This window comes from Pinus tabuliformis, chromosome 7, assembly GCF_031772625.1.
Source record: "Pinus tabuliformis cultivar Carrire ecotype Pingquan chromosome 7, CPIR1, whole genome shotgun sequence".
Taxonomy (NCBI): Eukaryota; Viridiplantae; Streptophyta; class Pinopsida; order Pinales; family Pinaceae; genus Pinus; species Pinus tabuliformis.
Genome location: NC_142293.1, coordinates 1,061,561,941 through 1,061,588,911, shown reverse-complemented (window position 1 = coordinate 1,061,588,911; position 26,971 = coordinate 1,061,561,941). Strand labels below are relative to the sequence as shown.

At 38.1% G+C, this 26,971-nt stretch overlaps 1 protein-coding gene across 9 annotated transcripts in view; it reads left to right on the top strand.

Moving 5' to 3' along the window:
* LOC149251293 (putative LRR receptor-like serine/threonine-protein kinase At1g51820) overlaps window positions 1-26,670 on the top strand; it is a 338,812-nt gene extending 312,142 nt beyond the window's left edge. For 4 of the 9 annotated variants that reach the window (XM_089459341.1, XM_089459337.1, XM_089459340.1 and 1 more), the window contains 2 exons: window positions 21,429-21,575; window positions 21,669-22,181. In XM_089459341.1, coding sequence (XP_089315467.1) covers window positions 21,429-21,575; window positions 21,669-21,908 — 387 coding nt within the window. In that variant the 3' untranslated portion in view covers window positions 21,909-22,181. Of the gene's footprint in view, window positions 1-21,428; window positions 21,576-21,668; window positions 22,182-22,243; window positions 22,629-24,056; window positions 24,539-26,450 lie in introns of those variants that run through there. The other 5 variants (XR_016266859.1, XM_089459339.1, XM_089459343.1 and 2 more) reach the window with 5 other exon arrangements.
* Window positions 26,671-26,971: the final 301 nt, after the last annotated feature.

The window sequence follows — 26,971 nt, the reverse complement described above, 5'->3', positions numbered from 1 at the left end:
ACATGATCATCAGAGGTTGACGACACCGGGTTGTGCAAACGAGGAGACCAGTCCCTTAAGATCTGAGGGATGCAAGGACAATCTCTGTGATAGTGGTCTCCTTTGCAAATGACACATGGCGATTTAGGTCTGGTCGGTGCAGTGTGTGGATTTTCGCTAGACAACACTCGTTTGCCCCCATTCGCTTTTGGCTCCTTCTTCTTCTTCTCTTTCTTCTTATTTTCCTTCTTCTCCTTAGGTACTTGACTTTTGGCTTTACCAGCCCCATCAAGCGCAGAGGAAGGAGGAGAGGAAGAGTTAGAGGAAGTAGAAGGTTGGTGGGTAACTCTGGACTCGTCTAGTTGCTGATTCGATTGTTCAGGAATAGTGGTGTTCTGAACGACAGAGGTTGAGAAGAGCCATACAGGCAAACCAATTGTCAGTCCTGGAAGCGACAATGTGGCCATATGGGGTGCACCAACATCTCCCCAAGAGGAGAAGGGACTAGGATTTCCTCCAAGGGGAATTCCTTGGTTGGTGGATTCCATTTTCTCAACCCAAGATCAACGTAGGAAAGGGTAATGAATATTCCGTTTAAAATAAATTTTAGACGCTTTGGCACAACTTGTTTTTTCAATTTTTAAGAGTCGAGAAAAAACAAAAGATGACTCTAGTCTCTTTCGATTTTTAATGAGCCTGAAGTGACAAGTGCTTAGATGGACCTTTTCCGTTAAGGAGTCTGAAAAGGAACGAAAGGGACTACTCTGGAAATCTAGGTAGAGGGATTACCAAACCAATCGCAACACTGCAAAATACTTTTTACGGTACGGCAGTCAATCTTCCCGAATGCTGTGTTCAGTGCATTGCGATCGATAGGGCGGCAGACACGGCTTCCTATGGATAAAGGATTAAGCCTATTGGGGTCTCCCAAAATATACTCGACGGTACGTGGGAGCACAAGTCCGTACTGGCACTTATCGTCTCAAAGTGGAGGAATCACCCAACCAGCAGTGAGAACAACAGTTACCAGGCTTTACGACGCCGGAATACGTCTCTAGCCTAGACTTCTAAATGTTGTGCGTTAAGTTCCAAAGCGTTGTTAGATTCATTGAATTTATTTTAAGTTGATCTTGTTTATGAAGTTTGCCTTTCAGGTTCACCACGAGATGTAGATGTAATTCCTAAAATGCAATCTAAGATGATAAACAAACTTTTTATCTCTTTTATGCAATGAAAATCCTAGCTACTAGGGAAAAGAAAGACAGAATCTTTTCACAAAGAGCAAAGAGCACACTCTAAATGCACTTTCCTAAATCAAGCCAATCAGACTGTCTATATGCAAATGCACGTGCATGTATTTGTTTTTCGACTTTCTTAGTATATGAATGCTAAAAAGAAAGTTGATGCACAAATTTGAATTTCTTTTCAAGCGACAAATATCAACAAGTTTCTTTTCGAAATCAAAAAATGGAGACGATCACAACACTTTACGATTTTGAACTGAATACTTGTTTTCGACACTAGAAAGTTACAAATTCAGACCAAAAGCAATAGTAACAGGATAATCGACCATCAACAGCAATCAAACTCTTTCCTACGATTGAAATCGACACTTGCGACAGTTTCAAATCAAAGGACGACAGTACGATTATGCTACTTTTGCAAAGGAGAACTGTAAATGACTCAACAAACACACAAAAACATCTACAGTTCTTTTGTACAAAGGAGGCGGAATAACAACAAGGAAAAGGGGTTTCAAACAGACATATACTGATCACAAGCAGCAAAATTCAGGAATAGAACTGGAAAGAATGAACCACAGAAGCCACAACTGCACAGAGCTAGTCTGATCAGCGCACCTGTAACACAGAGAATCTGAAATGCAGCGCAGGTTGTCCACTTGGGAAGTGCGCTGAAATTCAGAATCTCTGAACAGTACCTGCGCTGGGCCAGAAACGAGACTCTGTTCGGGTTTCGGGTCACAGTTTGCAGTTCAGTTCTTGGGTTTTGGCCGAGCAAGAAAGCAATCAGTAATGCAACAATCAGGGGTAGATCTAAGGAGGATCTAAGAGCTATCACAAGGGCAATCAGATAGTTTGTGAATCAGTTGTTTAAATCATAAACAAATCCAGTCGATGGATTGAAGTAGCAATTATCTATTTTGCATTTGTTATGGCAAATGCAGTTCGAATGCTACTTGTAAGTTTATGAAACAAACAACAAAGAATGATAAACAAACAAACTAATTAGTTCCCCAGCGGAGTCGCCATTTTGTTACAGGGAAAAGTGTCTATATAGAACTGCTCTATCCCACTAAGGTGTGACAGCTGCCTTAGAAACAAACAGAGAAAAGCTACTTTCATTTTTCCTTTATGAATTATAGATAGAGAGGAACAGAAAGACCAACCTCTGTCTTGCGCTAATCTCCTGATTCGATTCCTCTCTTCTTTGATAGTCTTCAGCTACTTGCTCCCTTGCACGCCCAGCTTCACAAAGTACTTGTAAGATCACAGAAGCATAGCACTATACAAAGACATGCATCTATAATCATAAACAATCTAGAATCAGATGTAAATTGACCATACAAATGTAGCAAGCATCAATGACACAAAAGCATGGAGGAAAACTTGAATAGCTTTTATTGATAAACAAGAAAAGAGCCAAGAGGAGTTACAACCAGTTGTTCTGACCCAGCATCAACCTCCCAGCAAAGAAGCCCCTCTTCACCTCAAACAAAGCTTAGATCACCCAACAATCTGATGTTTGTCTCAAGAAACCAACAACAATTCCTTACAATATGCAAAATTCCAGCCTCTAGATCTCTGGGATGAGGGATCCATATATAGATATCTGTAAGGGGGATGAGTCAGCTTGTGATTTGATTAGTGTCCTCCCTCTGATAGTTCTTGCTTCCACTTGGAGATTGATGGTCTCTTACTCATCCTTGGTCGAATTCAGTGAGGCAAGTGTTACAGGAGAGGATTCTGGAAGCTTCCATTGCCTCTCCACCTCGCGGAATGACACTGCCATTTGTCATTTCTCACCCATCGCACCCCACAGAAGGGATTTTTGAAATGCAATGCACCCACACAGTGTATTTAGGTGAGATGCAACGCACTTAGCCAGTGGAGCAGCTGAAATGATCCTGTTTTGACCAATTCTGAACAGTTTTTCATGGAGAACTTCTGGGAGAAGTTGTAATCTGTTGACCTTGTTCCTTTAGGGGTTAGAACAACACTTTTAGGGACTTAGGAGCCCTTGATTTATGAACATTTCATGCTTGGGGTTGTAGGGCCCAAAAATGTCTATAACATATAGGCTTCCAACTCGCATGCCTGTTGCAACTATTTCATTCCTGCAATCCTTTATCACACAATGAGTCGACTTGCATATCTTGATCAGCCATCATGGATACAGATATCAGATTTTTCTTAATTCCAGGTACATATAAAACATTTGTAAGATGACTAATTTTTCCATTTGGTAACTTAACTGAAATCACCCCATGACCTTTAATCTCGTATCCACTATCATCTCCTAGATATATTTTTGATCCATTTATACTTTCTTCAAGACTATCAAAAAATTCCTTTTTACCTATCATGTGAGAGGATGCTCTGGAATCGACATACCAAATGTCGTCCTCATTAGATGTTGAAAGGGCACAGTCGACTGTGAACAGTCGAAATTCATGATTGAAGTCTTCTTCTTCAACAAAGTATCCTCTGTGCTTTGCATTTGCCTGCCTCCTCTTTGCATCATCAACCTGTTTCTTATAACATTCACTCTGTATATGACCCTTCTTTCCACAATAATAACATTTCTTTTCAGAATGATTTGCAAGCATACCTTTATGAGAATGTGAATTCTTATGTGATGTTCCTCCTTTCTGCTTTGATTGCTGCTGTGACTGCTTTCCTTTGAATGATCGTCGTTCCGCCATCAGCGCAAGATCATCACTCTGTGGGTTCAAGTTTTGCCGCCGCTCCTCCTCTTGCTGCAAGATCCCAGTGAGATCATCAAATGTGGGCACTTTCTCCCTGGCCGACACTCTAGTGATGAACGTTTGAAAATCATCTCGCATCCCGTTCATTGTGATTGCAACAAGATCTTCATCAGACACCGCCACTCCGATGGCCCCCAATCCGTCTTTCACATCTTTAATTCGCGCAACAAATGCAGTAGCAGTCTCCCTTTCATCCATTCTCATTGAGAATAGCTTGCTTTTAAGTGCCAAGACTTGGCTTGTATTCTGGGTCTCATACAGACTTTTGATTTTCGTCCAGATGTTCGCGGACGTTTTACAGTCTCTGATGTGTGCAATAACGTTGTCCTTCACAGACATCTTCAACAAGACTTTGGCCTTGTTCTCTCGTTTTTCCCAATCTTGCTCCTGTGGCCCTCCATTCGGCTTCTGCTCATCGCCTGTAACTATGGACCAAGCATTCGCACCCTCGAGCAAGGTCTGGATCTTAAACTTCCAATTCGTGAAGTTAGATCCATTAAGTTTACTAGACTCGTTAAGGTAAGATTCCATCGTATTACTCATTCTAAATCTACCTCTGCCACCTCTGTCACCGATCTACAGTGTCTGGCAATCCCGCTCCAATGAGCAAATTCGGCGTTTCCAATACAGCCGAAGAATTGATCTGATCAAAAATTGATCCGATCTGCCTCTCCCGGATAGATCTGCAACTTCGCCGATCTGCACGCTTTACCGCCAAACAAAGTTGAGGCTTCCCGTAGATCCCCTTTGTATCGGCGCTTTCCCAAGCGAAAAATCCCCTTTGTATCGGCGCTTTCCCGAGCGAAAAATCCGCGCCAATCAAAAATCGCTTAGAGTAATTTTGCTGGCGCGATTAATCCGTAAAATTCCGCGCCAATCGGATGTTCTGGCGCTCTGGCGTGATTAATCCCAAAAAATCCGCGCCAATTCCCCTCCTGGCGCTTCTGTCAACGCAAAAAGCGCGCCAATATCCTTTCCACTCAGAAAAAAAATATCCGAGTCCGAGCCAGGTGTTCTGCAGTCCACCTGCTCAATTGAGCACAGAGCTCTTGTGTACACGCGGCCACAAAGGCACTTCAAGCCACACAGGCAATTCTACCACACAGGTAAGCTAGCTACAAAGGCACTTCAGCCACAAAGGTGACAAAAGATCAGGCTCACCCAATCTGAGCTCTGATACCAAGATAAAATGTGAACATAATTGAAAAGAAAGAGATGTAGCTCTCAGGTGTGGCCTGCACCTGGAGACTACACTCACCAAAACAGAGAGATCACTCTCGTACACTCTATTGTTCATCAATGAAATATTACATCATTAAATACAATACTAGGAATTAGGAAGTTGCACCCAAACCCCTAAACTTTAGGAACTAATCCTAAACTAGGGAGAACGTTACAACAATGTAACCATTTTCTCCATTAATATAAAATAATATTAATTATTTTTAACTTGTTTTAAATCAGATATAACATACTATTATTCAAATGTTTTAAATCAGGTATAACATACTATTTATTCATGCTATAAAACAATTTATTTTAATATTTAAAATTGACTTTACTGAATGGGCCATCTCTCAAATATCTTGTCGTGGCAAGGAATTGAGCTTAAATGGATAAAAAGTTAGTTTGGCCTAACATATAACCTGTGTGATTTGCATGGAAAAATTAAAATATTTCCAAAAGAAATAACATATAACCTGTATGATTTGCTTGGAAAAATTAAAATATTTCCAAGAGAAAGAACACGTTAGATTAAGTTTAATCTAAATTGCGATCAGTAAAAATAGAGTAATACATTATTTTATTCTAATTTCATATGATATTGATTATGAACTAAATTTATAGATTGAATATAAATATAGATATGCCCTTATAGTTATATCATAGTTATAGTTATAATTATATCGCATGTAATTTATTAATTTTTTTAGATTTTACAATTGATCTTAATTTAAAGTGGTAGGGATGGTGAATTGTTATCTCATCTACTTAGGTTCAAGTTTTTGGAGATGTGGCCCCTTATAGTAATGTTAGAGGGATAGGTGTCTCATTGGAGTCTGGGATTTCGACTCCAGTACCGGTGGTCTGCAGACGTCTTGATCCTAAACTAAACTATAAGTTTCTGATATATGTGGCTTGCAGGTCGTTACATATATCTGCGAGGTTGTTAGTTCCCTATCAAAATTTTACTTTTAAAAAATTTGACATTAAATCTTTTCGCTTTCAAATAAAGTTAAATCTCCTTGACGGTTTAAACTTTATTCCTATGAATTAACATAGATTTGTGTAGGACACATTGCTTTAAAATATATGATAATGTCAAGTTGAAATGAATGAATGAATGATTTTAATGACGTCCACGAGGTTAAGTAGCCCAAGGGACCCAAAGAATAACAACCTTAACTAAGAACTCATCTTCATATTCCTTTCCATGTGAGATCTTCGACTATGGGTCTTGACTAGAAGCTTAGCAATTTGATTAATCTTATCTTTGTCAAATAGATGGTGCATGTTGTCAACCTTTAGATTGTTTTCATATTGAATGTGGATATCTTTATATGCTGCACACTCCATGACAAAGTGTCATTCTGTGTCCACCACACCCTTATCGCAAAAAATGCAAGTTCTCTCTTCCCAAACTTCCTTGGGGATATTCCACCTGCTAATCTCACATCTAAGGTGATGTGACCCTGTCATCAACTCTGCCACTAACACTCTTGCTTTTCCTTTAATCACTGCTCCTAAATATGTTTTCTCACCATGATCGCAAGTAGGATTGAACTCGTTGTTGTAGTATGTTTTTTTATGTCCATTGTGATTGGTCCACATGGTAGTCCTACATTTTTCCATCACAAATTCTTTTATTTCCTTCTTTGGTGCTAGGACATTCATGCAACTTGATATTCCACTACTCAACCGCTTTTTGTTTTGCTTCATCCAAGTTTTCTTCCTACGATCTAATCCCTCTTCCATAGCTATCTTGGGCCAATGCTGGTTATCCATGTTTCTAGTCTTATTTAAATAGCTTATTAATCTGGTTATCATTGTTGGCTCTAATGGAAAAGTACCTGCTTCAGCCAAAATGATTTTGTACGGGACTATGGCTTTAACTTTGAGATTGCTAGTAATTAGATGTTTTTGTATTCTTTCTAATTGCCTTCAGCTGCAAGTTGACATGCTACTTCCTCATACTTCACAACTGTAGAGAACAACCAGGTTTTCTTGGTTTTCCAATCTCAAAGTTGAGCTTTTTTGCACCTATTTGGGAGTAAGTCTGAATTCTTTTCGTTCTACAAGTCTCCCAACTGAGCTTCTGGTGGAATTCAATCCCAAGATATTTGTATTCTTTCATTATCTCCATATGACTACCTTTGAAAAGAAAAGCGTTTGGTTTGCCTTTTCTACTTAAAGAGAAAATCATGATTTTGGTCTTGTTAATGTTCACTTGCATCCCAACCTCCTGACAAAAGCGTTCTAAGGCCTTTAAGTGTTCTCTTAATCCATGTGTTGTTTTTGAGATTAGGATAAGATCATCTGTGTATAGAAGCAACTTTACCACATAGCTTGCTAGATGAACCCCTTCTCCATCCTTTGCTTAACCAAGTTTCCAACTTATCAATATATAGACTAAACAAAATGGGAATAGAGGACATACCTATTTAACACCAACATGACTCAAAATATTCATTCAGACATTCTTTCACTTATTTTGATTTTAGCTCTGACCTTCTCATAAATTCCACGAACTAATGCTCTATATTTATCTGAAATACCAACTCTTCCATAGTAATTAATTAAAAGGCCAAAGCCCACAAAATAAAATTAAATTCCATACTTTTTCTTATATCCCAAAAAAGGTTAAAAGAGCGCCAACTAATAAACACAATTTAATATCAATAACCAACGTCCGGAACCACATTCCCAAAAGCATGTGCTGGTGGATTTAGAAGCTATATGGAAAGGAACCCCAGTTCGCTATAACAGAATGCGTCCTAGTGAAAAAGGCAAGGGAGGGCAGCCATGGCGGTGGCTTTGGCAAAGGTTGCTACACTGCAATCATTAACCAAGAAATTCGTTAACATCCCTGTACCAGATGCTACGTAATTGCAATGCCATCTCTGCAGCAGATACATCATTACAAAATAAGATGCCATGTGATGCCAATTAATGTGAAAGCGAAAATTAAATTTAAATATAATTAAATAATAATAAATTTTGGTTTATAAAGTTAAATCATTATATAGCTTCAAAGAATTTTGGTCCAAGATAAATTAATACTTGTTCACTGCAAAACCGGATGCATTCTATCCTTGCTGCTGCAGCAGCTGCAGGTATAATAATATTATTACTTGGTCACTGCAAAACCGGATGCATTCTATTCTTGCTGCAGCAGCTGCAGGTATAATAATATTATTAGGAGACTGCAGGTATAATAATTATTATTAGGAGAAAAAGAACATGTCTTTGAAACATACGATACTCCTGGCATTCAAAGTTATGAATGTAAAATAAATATTGCAAATTAAGGACCTGTAGCATGTTAGGGGTGAATAGCTGCATGGAATGGTCTTGATCTCAATCTGGGTGCAGCGTCTTCAAATTTCTTGCTACTGCTGGTTAACAGCACCATCAAGTGGCAGGTCCATAGTAGCAGATGTAAATTCTTGTTCATACTATTGTCGAAATGGTTGCAAAAGTGTTGTAGCTCTGGGAAATTAGCAGAACTCATGGTGACAAAATCACAATTAATTTATATCCAGCAATATAGGAAAGGTGCTTCGAGATACATTCACAAATCTGCGCAACAGTTCCATATCCATAGAGAAGATTTACTCTTCTAACAACAGCTCGATACAAAGGTTGGGAAGAACTGCAATTTTATTCAGATTAAAATAACTTAATTTGATAATAAAATCAGTGCCTTCTAATATGTTCGGATTTGCTGGTAACAGATTGTGGGTAGGCACATTGCTATTGTGCTCAGAAATTTAAATATTTCTGCTCGATAGATTGATTGTATCACCCATAAAAGTTGTTGACTATCCAAGATAGTACAGCTTGTATGGGAATAACTGTTATTAAAGTAAAGATCTTCAACATCTCCAGCATACATTGAACCATTCCTGTCCTCACTCTTGCCTTCTTTTGCAAAATACTCAAGCTTTAGGAACCACCTGTCTTCTACATAAAGATGAACGCATTCTAAGAACCTATCTTCAAAAGATTATTCATTGTAAGGTTCTCATTCGCTCGGATATTATTTAAACTTAAAAGAGTGAAAATAGGCGTGTTTCCTCTCCCCTTATATCTTCTTTATATTGAGGAATGCCACCACCATCATTTTTCTTGATGACTTCCTTTGGAATGAAATTCCCTTGCAGCAGAAAGAGTGTACCACAAGCTTGCCCAAGATCCCATGGATTCCTTTTGAACCTATGGCTCAGCTTTAGATTGGGTGTGCTCGATTTCCATAATGCGTTCCTTTGGGTCAGTGATGCTTATTGCCATATTGTTGCATATCTGTGAGACTTTCCGGAAAACTTTTAGCTTGGAATCTAGGTTATGAGTTGCATTAAGACAAACACAACCTTGTAGATCTTTATTTTAGCGATAAAATATAAAGAACTGAAAACTGGAAAGGATTTGCATTTGACAGTAGAAGATAAAAATGTTTGGAATCACAAAATATATCTCCCTGAAAATTTGCCCATTCCGATAGCGTGTTTTTTCCACAAATCCCAAGGTCGCCCAAACATTATATATGGTGGTGGAATTCGGACCTGCTGCAGAAGGAAAAAATGATCTAGATTCTGAGTTCTATCTTCTGGTCAAATTTGAAGTTGATCAGAGCACTTGGATTTGCGCATGGATTCCAAAGTCATAAACAATGGCTGTATGGACAGAGAATTAAGTCTGGTCGAAGAGTGATCGAAATATTGAAATTTTCTACCTATTAAAGTTTCCAATGCATTTTGAACATCTTCACTTTGACAGGATTCTGAATCTGGTGCGCTATAGAAGCTCAGATAAAGAAGACAAAAGTCATCTTTTAGAAATTTAGAATCATTTGTCGCAGAAGCTTACATAGAACACTGCTCTGATACTACTTGAAAGGATATAAGATGCAATGCAATGCTCACATAAAATTAACTGAAATATAGAACAGAAATATTTATCACCACTTTGTGGTGTGTTGAGGGGAGTGGGCGTGGGGGATGACCTCCAGTTACAAGTTCACAATATTCAACACGCCTTCAATTACATAGTGTCATTTATATAAATAGAGGTTGGTAGTATTAGGTGCGACATGTATTCCCTTGTAGTGACATCTGAAGAGGGAAAAACTTGTATCTAATAAGAGGGTTAAATAGAAGAAGAGAGTGAACGTAAATAGAAGAAAATTATCTCCTATGAGGAATGTTACTAATAGGAGAGAGAGTTCATATTTAGAAGATGTCAGAGCTGTAATAGAAATGCACTTTTCACTCACAGTTATTGGAGGAAAGGATATATAAGATGCATTGCAATGCTCATATGAGATCAACTGAAATATAGAACATAAATATTTATCACTACTTTGTGGTGTGTTGAGGGGAGTGGGCTCGGGGGTGATCTCCAGTTACAAGTTCACATTCAACATGCCTTCAATTACATATAATGTCATTTATATAAATATAGGTACTAGTAGGTGCGACGTGTATTCCCTTGTAATGACATCTGAAGAGGGAAAAAGTTACATCTAATAAAAGGGTTAAATAGAAGAAGAGAGTGAACGTAAACAGAAGAATTTAGAAAGGGATCTCTTATGAGTAATTTTATTAATAGGCGAGAGAGTTCATATTTAGAAAATGTGAGAAGTGCAATAGAAATACAATTTTCACTCACATCTATTGGAGGAAATATAAATATGGATGACAAGTCTATTTCTCAATCTGGTGCACTATAATTGTGAGTGAAAAGTGTATTTCTTCTATTAAAGTTTCCAATATATTTTGAACATCTTGATTTTGGCAGGATTCTCAATCTGGTACACTATAGAAGCTCAGAAAAAAAGAAAAAGGTCATCTCTTAGAATCACTTGTCACAGAAGCTTACATAGTACACTGCTCTGATACTACTTGAAAGGATATAAGATGCAATGCAATGCTCACATCAAATCAACTGAAATATAGAACAGAAATATTTATCACCACTTTGTGGTGTGTAAAAGGGAAGTGGGCTTCGGGGTTGACCTCCGGTTACAAGTTCACAATATTCAACATGCCTTCAATTACGTACAGTGTCATTTATATAAATCGAAATAGGTAGTAGTAGGTGCGACATGTATTCCCTTGTAATGGCATCTGAAGAGGGAGAAACTTATATCTAATAAGAGCGTTAGAAGGAGAGAGTGGACCTAAATAGAAGAAAGTGATCTCCTATGAGTCTATGACGAATGTTACTAATAGGATAACCTAAATAGAAAAAATTGATCTCCTATTACGAATCTTACTAATAGGAGAGAGTTCATATTTAGAAGATGTGAGAGGTGTCATAGAAATACACTTTTCACTCACGCTCATGCGAGGAAATATATAAATGAAGGAAAAGAAACATGTTAGGAAAATAACATATCTTAGGGAGTTGGGGACCTGACGGGGGACATGACGGAGTGAGGTAGAAGAGCTTTCTAAGACCCCAGTACATTTTTTAGCTGATAATATTATTTTGGGTAAAATTTTATTGAAAATGTGCCATGAGAGAACTGGCCCCTTGTTAACGGTTGCACTTCATCGCATAGTTTGGCTTAGATTGTAACTTCAAGGAATATCTACTCTGCCAAAGTTCCTTGGGACCTGCGGCCAGCCTCATCCCTTTCTGAACTCATGCCATTCATGCGGTCAGACCGCAATTGGAACTCACTCTTGTGATGCTTGGAACTCAGTTGATGTCACTTAGTAACCCAATGGCCCATTTCTAAAGAGATGTAATTTGATCAGAAGGTGCCCATCAAAACTAATATTCACCTAGATTGGACTAGTGTATATAAATGATTAGACTTTTTTTTTTTTTCCAGAAGAAAAAAAACAGCATAGCCATATATTAAGGGTATATAAAGATCTTGCATACATAAACTCAGAAAGAGTGATATGGCTTGGATGCCCAGACCTCATTCATATTGATGCGACACAATTCCCATACTAGCAAAAACTAATGCCTATCATCATTTGTAGAAAAACCCGGTTCAGAAGAGCGTCAGAAGAGCTAAACTTCTCCCGGATTAATAGAGTTGTGACCAAAAACTACAGGCTATACCAAAAAAAGAAAATCCATCAAATACAAATAGGAAAAGAGCAGTTACGCCCTGCCTACTGTAAGAAGAACCATATCAAGAAGAGCATGTGACATTCAGGAGGCAGAGTCCGCTTGCAGATCTAAAACCACGGCATCAAATGAGTAACATATTTTTGCAGTAAGTTGTTAATGATAGGACTCTTCACAGGCCAGGATACACTGGAAAATAGCCTGGAGAGGCTCTTTTGAGTCTTGGAAAGTGAGCGCATTCCTCCAGATCCATAGATGCCAGCAGGTGATAATGAACAACGATCTCCGAGGGGGGGATTGTCGACGCCACCAAAGAAAGCCTTCCTGAACAGAAGAGAAATAGATGTGAGGGAAAACAAAATATGTAGACAAATCATACCAGATTGTGTGGGACGATGGGCACTGAAAGAACATGTGTAGGTTTGTTTCCGAAGCTTTCAGGCACATAGGGAATCTGCTTGGACCCTGCCAACCTCTCCTGTGCAATGTTCCCATGTAAGGTTTTTGTTCCAAAATAACCATCTTCATAACCATCTTCATCGGACATGCAGCTTTCCAAAAACACATAGAAAAAAAAGGATGAGGATTCCCAGAACCAACAGAAATCATGTCATCATATATGTTCTTGACGCTGACAGGCTTATGGATGGACCATACCAAGCTATCATAAGTACCTGTTCTAGAAACCCCCAAGCTTTAACCACCGACAATGCCACACCTTTTGATTTAATTGTAACAAACGACACAATTACATTTGTGTAAGACAATAATCTTAATTTGATTAGAAGGTGCCCATCAAAACTAATATTCACCTAGATTGGACTAGTGTATATAAATGATTAGACTTTAACCACCGACAATGCCACACCTTTTGATTTAATTGTAACAAACGACACAATTACATTTGTGTAAGACAATAATCTTATTGTTGAACTTAGAAATAACCACATTTTTTTCGTGTAACTAAGCGCTTCACAGGAAAGAGTAAGATATTCTGAAGGCTCAATGTAATTCAATAATAAGGCTTAAAATCCTTACAACAATATACTTAATATCAACTTAACTTAACATGAATTGAATTTAGATAGAAAAGATAACAATCATTTCTCTCAACAACCCAAAATAAACCCAATTGAATAGATTAACCACAATTTACTCTGACTGATACAACATAATTTGTTGGAAATAATACTGAGGGGGGGGGGAATCAGTATTATCTAGCAATTTACCAAATCTTCCTTATTTGATCTTTTGAAATATTCTTGCATATCAGTACCATAAAACAATGAGCATGAATAAAGAAAATAGACAGTCACACCAAAGAACACAAGATGTAAGGTGGAAACCCAATGCGGGAGAAAAACCACCTGCTGCAATAATGTCTCTATCTTCTTTCAAGAAATTCTTTTTACAATGATTTTGTACTGGTGCAGTCCTTTACCAGCACGCAGGCTGCAACCTGCAAAGAGCTACAACTCTTTCTAGTTTTCCAGACTTCTCCTGGAAGGGAGTTACAACCCCCTACTTCTTTTTCAAAATGATCAACAAGTATACAACAGATACAGTCTACTACAGATATCAGATCAGTAATTACAGAAACAACCCAGAACACCTTATGAACAGAAATATACAGTTAACAGATCATCTTGAGACAGGGACGCATATTTTCTTTCTGTGGCCTGCGACTGGACGCAGTATACCTTATGCTGTTCTGCGTGCAGACGCACTGTTACTTTTGCTTGTCTGCGACCGACGCACACATCAACACTATCGCGCCGCGTCTTTTGCTTCAGAGACGCACCCAATACCACAGTCGCGCCGCGTCCTTCGCTTCAGAGACGCACCTGATCCTTTACTGTACTGCGTCCCGGCGCACTTTCCCTTCACTGAATCTGCGTCCTTTTAGATATAGAAGATAAGAGGACTTCAGAACCAACCCAAACACTCAGATCCACAGATCTGATCATGCGCCATATAGATCGTAGTCCATTAGAAGATTTACCCTTAAAGATATGGACTAGATCACACCAAGAGATGATCAACCAAGATGATGCATAATCCAAATGAACTCCTTTGCTTTATATAGGCAAGCTTCTCCCCAAAGCGTGGAATAATACCACGAGCCGACACCATAGAAACACGCAACCGTCGGCTAGATACCACACAAGAAGCCCCCACGAGCTTTTCTCTACCTTGAAATGTGTGCACTGGGCGGACGCACCTTCTGAACGGCTGGCCAGCGTCCCTGGACGCGGGTTCTGTATGGAATACCTGCGGGGACGCACTTGCTGAACAAAATTTCCTGCGTCCTTCTTGATTTACCATCTGAAAGAGTTTGCCATCAAGTACAACACCTGAATCATAATGCCAACAAACTCCCCCTTTGGACTTGATGGCAACCACATAATCTTCAGCTTCATCATTCTCCCCCTTTGACATCAAGAGCAAAGGGTATGCTCCCCCTATGCTCATGCTTCTCCAGATTTGTAACCAGAAATCCATCATGAAGGAGACAGAGACATATTGCAGCTATTTCCAAGATCTCCTTCTCCATAATGCCAACAATGCATTATGTGCTCCCCCTGAGCCTATACCATCAATAGGAAGATGGTCAACAGTGAGATGATGCATCAACAACCCCCAGCTTTTGCCTGAGGTATTCAAAAGTGTCCCTGGGCAACGGTTTGGTGAAAATATCAGCAACTTGTTCCTTAGAAGGAACATACTCCAATTTGACCTTCTGTTCAAATACTTGTTCCCGGAGAAAATGGTACTTGATTGGTATGTGCTTGGTTTTTGAATGCATAACCGGATTCTTTGAGATGCTGATTGCACTTGTGTTGTCACATAAGATAGGAATAGGAGGTGTACAAGTGATTTGATAATCCTGCAAAGTCTGCATCATCCAAAGAAGTTGGGTGCAACAAGATGCAGCCGCAACATATTCCGCTTCAGCTGTAGACAAGGCAATTGAACTCTGTTTCTTGCTGAACCAAGATACCAGTCTAGAACCCATAAAGAATGCACCACCACTTGTGCTTTTCCTGTCATCCACGCTTCCGGCCCAATCTGCATCTGTATAAGCATGAAGAGTGAGATCTGTATCTCTAGGATACCATAGGCCATAATTTTGAGTCCCTTGAAGATATTTGAAGATTCTCTTTACTGCTTGAAGATGAGTCTCCTTTGGATTTGCCTGAAACCTTCCAACTATTCCAACTGCATGCATGATGTCTGGTCGGGTACCTGTCAAATATAGTAGACTTCCAATCATAGATCTGTAGGTTGGTTGATGAACTGCTGCAGATTCGTCATTTGCACTGAGACTACATCCTGTAACCATGGGTGTACATACTGGTTTTGCATCTTCCATGCCATATTTCTTCAAAATCTGCTTGAGATACTTGGTTTGAGATAAAAGGATTCCTCCTTTCTTTTGTTGGATTTGCAAACCAAGAAAGTATGTCAGTTCTCCTAGCAAGGACATCTCAAATTCTTTCTGCATGACTGAGGCAAAGCTTTGACTCATAGCTTCTTCATTACTGCCAAAAATAATGTCATCTACATACACAACAAGTATTAGTAATTTGTCATTTTCAACTTTTATATAAAGATTGCTATCTGCTGAACCTTTTGAAAAACCTTGTTGATGAAGATATTTGTCCAACCGGTAGTACCAAGCCCTTGGAGCTTGTTTGAGACCATAGAGAGCCTTTTTTAATCGGCATACAAGATTTGGATCGTTTCCAAGAATGAAACCATCTGGCTGTTCAATGTACACTTCTTCATCCAAGTCTCCATTCAGAAAAGCTGATTTCACATCCATTTGAAATACTTTGAAGTTCTGACAACTTGAGAGAGCAAGAAACATTCGGATGGCCTCAAGTCTTGCAACAGGAGCAAAAGTTTCTTCAAAGTCTATTCCTTCTTGCTGTGCATACCCTTTACAAACAAGTCTGGCTTTGTTTCTAATTACTTCTCCATTTTCATTCAATTTATTTTTGAAAACCCATTTTGTTCCGATAACATTCTTATCCTTTGGTCTAGGAACCAGCTCCCAAGTATTGTTCTTTTCGATTTGCTCAAGTTCTTCATCCATTGCTTTCACCCAACATTCATCTTTGCATGCTTCTTTCACATTTTGTGGTTCAGTAGAGGAGAGTAATGCCAAATAACTTGAAGCTTCTGCAACTGTTCTTCTAGTTTGTATACCTGCTTCCTTTTGTCCCATGATCTGAGATTCTGGATGGTTCTTTTGAACATATCTGGATGGAGTCTTTTCTTCTATTCTTGTTCTTTCTTTTGCTTCTTCGTGAGGTCCGTCTTGAAATTGTTCTTGCGGTTCTTCTTCTTCATCATTCTGTCTTTGAGGGTAGCTTTCATCTTCTTCAATGTCTTCACGATGTATTTGCCTAGGAATGTATCCTTTCTCATCAACCACTACATCAATGCTTTCAACAATTCTGCCAAGTCTTTTATTGTAGCATTTGTATGCTTTGCTATGTGGAGAGTAGCCAAGAAGAATTCCTTCATCTGCTCTAGGATCAAGTTTGCCAAGCTGCTCCTCAGTATTTTTGATATAGCATTTGCTCCCAAAGATTTTGAAGTGCTTTACTGAAGGAGTTTTACCACTCCAGAGCTCATGAGGAGTTTGAGTGCTGTTCACTCGGACATTTGTCTTGTTGAGAATAATAACTGCCGCATGTGCAGCTTCACCCCAGAAGGTTGCAGGAGTTCCTGATTCATCAAGCATAGCACGAGCCATTTGCTGGACTGTTCTGTTCATTCTCTCCACTACTCCATTTTGCTGAGGAGTTCTAGCTGTAGAAAATTCTCTCCTTATTCCATGTTCATCACAGAAATCGAAAAATTCATTTGAAGTAAATTCTCCACCTCTGTCGGATCTGAGGCACTTAATCTTGTGACCTGATTCATTTTCAGCCAAGGCTTTGAAGGATTTGAATTTTTCGAAAGCTTCATCTTTGTGCTTCATAAGTCCTAACCAAACAAACCTGGAGAAATCGTCAATAAATAATATCAAGTATTCCTCTCCTCTAGGTGTTCTTTTTCTGAATGGTCCACATACATCTGTATGTACTAGCTCAAGAGGCATACTGGCTGATCCTTCTTTCTCTGGAAAGTTAGTTCTAGTCTGTTTTCCAAACTGACATGATCTGCACATGGTGTTGTCAGGAATTTTGATATCTGGAAGATCGCGAACTGCCTGATATTTGCAAGCTTTCCTTATTTGTGAGAAGCTTAGATGTCCCAATCTTCGATGCCATAACCAGTGCTCTTCATCCTTGCTTAAATAGCATTGTTGTTGTTCTTCATCAAAAATGTATAGATTATTTGAAGTTCTTTTTCCTTTGAGAACTGTTTTACCTGTATCAAGATCACGAACAAGACATCCATTTGATCTGAATATAACCTCGGTTCTTTGATCACACATCTGGCTTACACTTAGAAGATTATGCTTTAGTCCATCAACAAACAAAACATTTCCAGCCTTAACATCTTCTTTTAAAGGAGCAATACCTTTTCCTTTTATAGTTGCAGGAGTATCATTTCCAAAAGAGACTTTCTTTCCCTTTTCTAAATTAGAATAAGATTCAAGTTTTTCTTTATCACCTGTCATGTGCTTTGAACATCCACTGTCAATGTACCATAGATTTTCTTGTCCTTCTGCATAGAATGCTATCCCACATCTTTCTGTTTGAGGTTCCTTTATTTTCCATGTTTTGGTGCCTGAGGTTTGTTCCCTTTTTTGTTCTTGTACCTTTCTTTCCGGAAACCTGCTTCTACATTCAACATCTTCATGTCCAAAATTATTGCAAATAGAGCATTCAACTTCATTTTCAAGAGCTGAAAAATTGTTATAGGTCCTTTTTGTATTCCCTGTCATGCTTCTTTGTTTTTGAGCTTCCCTAGTCATGATTGTTTTATACGCAACACATTGGGCTGCTTTGTGACCAAAGTTATGGCAAGAAAAGCATTGTCCATTGAAGAAGTTTCTGCGATTATTGAATCTACCAGCCGACTGATTGTAATTTCTATTTTCATCTATTCTTGAACCAAATTGAGAAGGTTTTACCTGTGGCTGGTTGTGGCTTTTGTTCACCCTTAAGCTGGATTGCCCCTGATAGTTTGAAGTTTGTCCCTGCTTTACCTGATGATCTTCCTTGTGTTCTTGCTCATTTCTTCTTGCTGCATCAAGATAACTTTTTGAAGTGGAAGCTTGAGAAGTTTCTCCATTGTAGCCCAGACCTGTCTTATTTAGAGGAGATCGCTGCACACTGATAATCTCATTCAACGTTTCAGATCCTTTGACAAACTTGAGATTAATAGTTTTTGTTTTCTCAATTTCTTTTCTAAGACCAACAATTTCACCTTCTAATTTTTCAAGATGTTTTTCCTTTTCATCAATCTGAAATTGTAGAGTATCAATAATCATGTTCTTTTCTTCTATACATCTCTTGAGTCTAGTAATTTCATCATAAAGGTTATCCACATCTATAGCATCCTCATAATTATCATCTTCAAATGCCATTAACAATCTATATTTGTTACCTTGTTCATCTTCATCACTGTTTGATAAGCCATCGCTATCTTCATGGGTGTAGTAGCTTTTCTTATTTGTACCCTGTTTCTTGTTCCATCTAACTGGTTCCTTTCCTTTATCCTTATAAGAGCATTTTGCAGCATAATGACCTACTCTTCCACAAGCAAAACATTTGAAAGGTAGCTTACCTCTGAACCTTCCAGAACCCCTTTGAAGATTTCTGACAAAGTTTGATTCTTCTTCCTCTTCTTCTGGAACATGACATGCTTCATAGTGATCTTCTTTGCCTGATGCTTTAAAAGCAGCTTCCCTTCTGTCTGATGGACCTCCCTTTCTCATTTCATAAGCAGTTAGAATTCCATGCAGCTGAGACATAGTGAGAACACGGAGATTTTCCTTTTCTTCTACTGCAGATACTTTAGATTCAAACTTGGGAGATAAAGATCTTAGAATCTTTTGAACTACTATAGTCTCTTTTATTTCTTCACCCAAATTTTTCATACAATTAACAATCTCATCTACTCGAAGAAAATAATTAGCCACACTTTCATCATTATACATCTTGAGAGTCTCATATTGAATCCTGAGAGTTTGAAGTTTAGCTTCTTTTACCTGTTCATCTCCTTCATAGCTAGTGATCATTTTGTCCCATATCTCTTTTGCTGATTTGAAGTGCATGACCTTCATGAACTCTGTTTGAGATATACTTCCTAATAGAGTACTGACTGCTTTTGCATTTGTTTCATACTGCTTTTTCTCAGCTGGATCTGTAGGAGTAACTGAAGGAAAGGCATAGCCTGATTCTACAATGTTCCAAACTTCTGTACCAAGAGATTGAAGATATGCAGTAACTCTTACCTTCCAATAATTGAAGTTTGTTCCATCGAAGACGGGTGGCCTGATTGATGCTTCTCTCTCGTAGTTGCTCATGATGAACGATCTACCTTCAAGCGATCAAGCTGTTCTGAAGGACCTGCTCTGATACCAATTGTTGGAAATAATACTGAGGGGGGGGGGAATCAGTATTATCTAGCAATTTACCAAATCTTCCTTATTTGATCTTTTGAAATATTCTTGCATATCAGTACCATAAAACAATGAGCATGAATAAAGAAAATAGACAGTCACACCAAAGAACACAAGATGTAAGGTGGAAACCCAATGCGGGAGAAAAACCACCTGCTGCAATAATGTCTCTATCTTCTTTCAAGAAATTCTTTTTACAATGATTTTGTACTGGTGCAGTCCTTTACCAGCACGCAGGCTGCAACCTGCAAAGAGCTACAACTCTTTCTAGTTTTCCAGACTTCTCCTGGAAGGGAGTTACAACCCCCTACTTCTTTTTCAAAATGATCAACAAGTATACAACAGATACAGTCTACTACAGATATCAGATCAGTAATTACAGAAACAACCCAGAACACCTTATGAACAGAAATATACAGTTAACAGATCATCTTGAGACAGGGACGCATATTTTCTTTCTGTGGCCTGCGACTGGACGCAGTATACCTTATGCTGTTCTGCGTGCAGACGCACTGTTACTTTTGCTTGTCTGCGACCGACGCACACATCAACACTATCGCGCCGCGTCTTTTGCTTCAGAGACGCACCCAATACCACAGTCGCGCCGCGTCCTTCGCTTCAGAGACGCACCTGATCCTTTACTGTACTGCGTCCCGGCGCACTTTCCCTTCACTGAATCTGCGTCCTTTTAGATATAGAAGATAAGAGGACTTCAGAACCAACCCAAACACTCAGATCCACAGATCTGATCATGCGCCATATAGATCGTAGTCCATTAGAAGATTTACCCTTAAAGATATGGACTAGATCACACCAAGAGATGATCAACCAAGATGATGCATAATCCAAATGAACTCCTTTGCTTTATATAGGCAAGCTTCTCCCCAAAGCGTGGAATAATACCACGAGCCGACACCATAGAAACACGCAACCGTCGGCTAGATACCACACAAGAAGCCCCCACGAGCTTTTCTCTACCTTGAAATGTGTGCACTGGGCGGACGCACCTTCTGAACGGCTGGCCAGCGTCCCTGGACGCGGGTTCTGTATGGAATACCTGCGGGGACGCACTTGCTGAACAAAATTTCCTGCGTCCTTCTTGATTTACCATCTGAAAGAGTTTGCCATCAAGTACAACACCTGAATCATAATGCCAACATAATTTTTAGCACATAAAACTTCCCACGCATATAATATGATGTTCAACTTCCTCGGGGCTACTAGCATGTAAATCTACGTTCATTCCTGTACTAGAGAAACCAACATCTCTATGCCAATCTTGTTTCGTATCCCTATTTTTCTGTTCCAATCTTGTTTTGTATCCCAATTTTTCTTTCTGTGAGAGTTTTGTAGGTTTGTTGGTAGCTTGTTTCTTACAGAAAGAATATCATTGGAGCACACAGGAAAATTAAATTTGTCTCCTCTCCATGGCCATTTTTCCTGTAATTTTCCCTATGTAATGAAGGGAATCTGTCTCTCTTTTATGTTGAAATTTAGTGCAATTCCTTTGTTTTCCGATGCCAATTGTATGATCTTCTTGCATGACAGGTTAAGGTCAAGTTTCAGGAAGGTGATATGAAGTCAATTGTAGACCCAAATCTTAAAGATGATTTTAACCGTGAGGATGCTAGAACTGTGACAGAATTGGCTCTAAATTGTGCTGCATTTGATATGTCTGGCCGTCCATCCATGAAAGTAAGTAATGGCAGAATATTTGGATTCTAAAGCTTAAATGCTACTGGTGGAAAACCAAGTTATAGATAATGTTCTATATGATGTTTTCTTCAGGAGGTGGTATCTGTATTGGAGTCCTTGTTAAAGAAACATAATGCTTCCCAAAGCTGTGGCTCGTATATTATTGACAGTAAGGTCTCTGCAAAAAGTTTTCCTCCATCAACCTTGCATTCTGCAAGTAATGAAGCACATGAGGATACCCCTACCATTAGTAGAAGCTTCTCTACGAGCATATTGTGTGGTGTCTTACAAAGGCAAGTTTATTATTATAGAAGACTATCTACATTTAATTAGCGATCATGTTTTGGCCCCAGATGTGTAGGAATCCTGTTAACCCTTCCAAATTGCACCAGTCCATTTAATTTCAAAATGTGTTATAGAGTATACATGAACTCTTTATTACACTGCTATGTCATGAAAGTATAGTGCCTTGTTCTTCTTTTTTATTTTGTTTATTTTTAGGCTGTCGCTATTTGGAAGGGCAATTCTTTTGGTCAAATGTAAATTAAAAACATTGTTATTATTATTTTTTAAATGCAAATAATAGGCCTTTTTTATTTCTCCCAACGTCCTCTTTCATAATCACTGAAAAATCTTATTGGCTTGTGGTCCCTTTTATACTGCAACAGGTTAAAGTCATGAGCTAGAGTCTAAGCATTAATCATGCAAATTGCTATAGTTACAGCAAAAAAACCACTTTGATTTCATATGCTACGTTTTATTGTTAGGTTCCATATGTACGGTCAATTATAGTGTTTTTGGCACTTTGAGGTCGTCTTTCCATAAGCTTTTTGGCTCATTCTGCTCGTCTAGTTTACTCCATGTCATTATCTAAAATTGGCGTTGTTCACTATAATGCCCATGCTTTATGGTTCTAGACGAAGTTGCAGTTATCAATAGTAGTAATTCGGAAGATACCCATGTTTACAACGTTCTCCCTCGATAGAAATCTCCATCTCACGGCATACAGCATTAAAGTTTCGTTAAGCTACAAAATGCAGAGATAAGCATTTGTTAAATCTGTATTTAGTACTGTACAATTCTTACAAAGGATTGGTCAGTCAGCAATCTTCATCTTAGTAATATTGAAATTGCTATGTACAACACATAATGCATTACACCAAATCTCCATCTTATAAGGATCAAAAAGCAATTCTCTTCGTGTTCTATTATGCAGCCTTCTATAGTTCCTTGTGTCTAATAGCACGTAGAAACTGATACTGGGGTAGATATATATTTCGTTTGTGGAGCTAGCACTGATATTTTAAACATGAAGTAATATATAGTATATGAAAATTAAGGATTAGTATTTTTTTTTTAATGAAAAAGGCCAATATCTACAATAATAAAATTACTATTACACAAGAGGTTTCTTTGAACTTTTTAATTTCAATGGCATTTAAATAATATTTAACAGTATTGGAAGTTGACTTTTTGAGTATTAAGTTTAAGTTTAGTGGCTGTATATTTATACTAATTAGTTTAGATATATTTCAATTCTGAACTTATTAAGCCTTCAGAATGATCAAATTTATTATGGTGTAAATTTTTTTTTGAGTATAAAATTTGAAGAAATGTTTGCACATCCAAAGATGTGATCCCGAGTATATTTATAAGCATTGGTTGTCAAACAAGCTATATCACCCAGTAGAGTATATCATTGGCTGTCAAAACCGGAAGTCCAAAAACTGCCCACGGTAGGTTGACTTTATGATAGATCTACAATTGAGATGGATATATATATAAACAAGCTATGTCAAAACCAGAAGTCCAAAAACTGCCCACAGTAGATTGACTTTATGAGCTCAATTTTGCCTGAACTACCATAACAATATTTATAAGTATTAGTTTGTTATAATTTTATTTTATTTTAAATTATTTGAACTTTATCTTTTTTATTTTTATTTGACTAAGTCAAAATGTTTACATAACATAACAGGTCATTACAATTTCGCAATGACAATAATAAAACACACTAAGACCAAATCCTTATCAATGTTTATTGTATCATGTTAGTAATGATAATGGACATTATAATTAAAAATTGAAATATGACTTAAAACAAGTAGATCATACTTATTGTTAGGCATGTCATATACTTAGAATAAGAAAAATACATTGTCATTAAAAGATTTTTTATTTTTTTTTCATAGTTAGAAAAGCAAAATGTTATTGGAAATTTCTCTATACTCATCTTTGATAGGGATGGGCATAATATTAAAAATAAATTTGGCTTCTAATTAGATTACTAAGGAGAGGCTTAGTTGACCTTTCAAAAGGTATGTATTATTGATGTTTTGTATTAACACTAATGAGTTAATTGGGTATTTGTGTGGAAAATTTGTTATCCTTGACACTTGGTTGAAATTCCACTTTGTGATATTTATGTTTTCGGTGAGTTAATTGTTGATGAGCTATATATGATCTATTCATGTGACGCAGGAGCATCCGAACGCCTTAATGGAAAAAAATTAGAGAAAGAAGACAGGTGGACAACCACATGGACAACCAGGCCAACCATGAACCAAATTCAATTAGTAAACTAATTTCAGTTAAAAATTTAGTTAAAACTGAATGCATGTGTAACAAGATATTAAGAATTCATTAGTGAATCAAGAAACAAGGAGAAAAAACCCTGTAATATGAATTTGTAAATAATGAAAATGCCTCTTTGTGAATTTGTGTCTTTGTATGTTTTTGTTTGAATTGTTTTCCGGCTTTCTTTTCAGCGGGAAATGAAAGTATGACTGCCACAGAATAAGCATGTCAGTATGCATGGTTTTCGGTAGAGTTCTGTGAAGAATTGAACGCGCCCACTGAGAAAAGAACACCATGCTGGTTGGTGACACAGGAAAAAAGAAAAGAACGAAAAAGGGGTTTCGGAGAGAGTTTAAATGACTAGATATATCTTAAGCTTGTGCGCAGAGCTAAAACTATTCATTTTAAGTGGTTTTGGGTTCGAATATGAGAAGCAGCAACTCGACTCAAACAAACGGCAGAGGAGAGGAAAGACGGATGTGAAAAAGACGTAGCAGATATCGGCCGAAAGGGGCATGAGCAGTTGGAGTTTTGCGTCGTCCAGGCTCCTGGTTTTAGTAAGGGTGCCGAGTTAGCCAAGAAGAAGTGGGAGCCGAGGGAGTAGAGCAGGCGGGAGTGTAGGATTGAGAATTGGGGGCTGTATTCAGGCGGAGATGGAGACCAGGAGATCGGATTCTGGTGTCTATTTGCCCTTTGCCTTCGAAGCATTTTTGCACAATTAAATCCTTTGTCCAAAAATCCTCAGGGTTTCGCATTCGTGTCTGATATTGGTCGAGTTGCTGACATATTTTGGATCCACTGAATTCATCTGAGCCCTCCCTTTGTGCACTATCTGGTATTGGGATGGCTGGAACTCAAGAGGATCCTGTTCTTACACGGGCAGTAGATGACGAGTCGAGAGAGAACGAGGATGATGCCAGAAAGGAAGAGGACACCGGAGCTCAGGTTGCACCCATTGTTAAGCTTGAGGAGGTTGTAGTCATGATGGGAGAAGAGGATGACAAAGGTCGAAAGGTCGATGTGCCAATGGCGTGGCCGAGGATTGGCTGGTCGTGGTGGAGCAAGAATCCGCAGCGGAAGCGTGTGTGGACCGAGAACAAGGAGAGGCTACCTGGTTTGCAGTTCTGATAGGCTTGGTGGGAGGCCTCAAGATGGATTTTATTGGGGAAATGGGATTTTGGTTCACCTCAGAATCTCATCTCCATCATCATGAGTTAATTTGGCCTCGCGGTTTGAAGAATCTAGGGTTTATTTTGGGTACCATCTTTAAAATAGGGAAAGTGCTAAGGAGGTTTCCCATAGAATATAGTACTTGAGGAAAAAGTGAAAAATAACATTAAATGAGTATTAACATTCTTTTCTATATATATTAGACATTTTATTTCCTTTTAATTAAATTATTAAATTAAAGCATGACATGATATGAAAATTTTATAATTTTCAATGTTTAATAATACGCTAAACCACTTGTTGAGCTTTCATATTATGCTTGCCATGCATGAGATCTTTGCTTTTTCATTTTCTTCTTATGTCTTCAAGATGGGTCATTATACTAGGTTGTTTCAAGAGAGCATCATCATACTCAAAGATGCTTCCTTAAAAGTGGCATGATATTCTTGTAAGTGTATATCAAATGTTAAGCCACTTGTTAATATTATGTGTATACACCCGCAAGGTGTGGGTAGGAATCGGTAATTTGACTAGACTAAGAGGAGTTTGGCATAGGTAGCATATTGCAAATTGTTTTAGAAGTTGAGAACAAAGACAAGTTAAAAGAATATGAAGCACTTACTTTGATCATTTGTTGGAGTATCTATCTTCCTAGCAATGCTAATCTTTTTTAGGATAGGTTCATTCCTCCTTTTAAATGTGCTTCTCAAATAAGAATTATATTTGATTGCTTTCAGGTCAATTCAACAATAAAGAATCCAGGACAATTGGTTTATGAGGGTATTGATTAGTCAAGAGCATGGGGATATTTTAATTGTGTTAGCGAAAGAACTCCACCTGTGTGATGCAAGAGGCATCATCTTCTTCAATGGAACACATGCCATGAGTTTCAAAATAGGCTTAGGAGAGGGATTAAGCAATTATGCAAAACCCTTAGCTTTGAAGTTGGTTATAAAACTTATAACAAATAAAGGTGTCCCTAAGATTTAGGTTTCAGGGTTTATTTATTAGTAATTAGTTGGATTGTGGTAGGTTCAAGATAGGTAATCTAGTTCTAAGTCCTATCATTGAAGATGTGAAAGTAATAACATTAGTTTTTAACTTGATTTCTTTCTTTCATGTCTACAGAGCTCAACCCTGACATTGCTTCCCTTTCAAAAGGACTCTAGTGGACTATTGATACTTGGATCGTGAAGGAAACAAAGGATGGAACAGTTATAAATGAATCCATCCTCTCAACTTTTGGTTTCTAAAGTAGGCATTAGTATAGCCCCTAAGCTTTTAGTGCTTCTTTGTCCTTTGTTGCACTAAATTGTTGAAGGATCCCTTTTTAGGTCTTCAATTATTTGTTTGGGTTTAGTTGTAGGTTTCATTTTCATTTTCTAATGTATATGTAGAGTACATTGTATATAGTCTATGTATTTTATTCAACCTTCATAATACTTTTGGAACTAAGCTTTGACAAGAATTGTGCCATTTATGGAACTTTTGTAACGACTTGGTAATCTTAGTTTTGTGATGTGTTAGGAGACATACAATTTTTTTGAGCTAAATCCCAACCTACTCTACTACCCTCCTAGTGCCAATGAACTAAACATGCAACAACTTTCTAAGCTAGCCATATGCTCCTAAAAGTGAGTGAGTTTGCC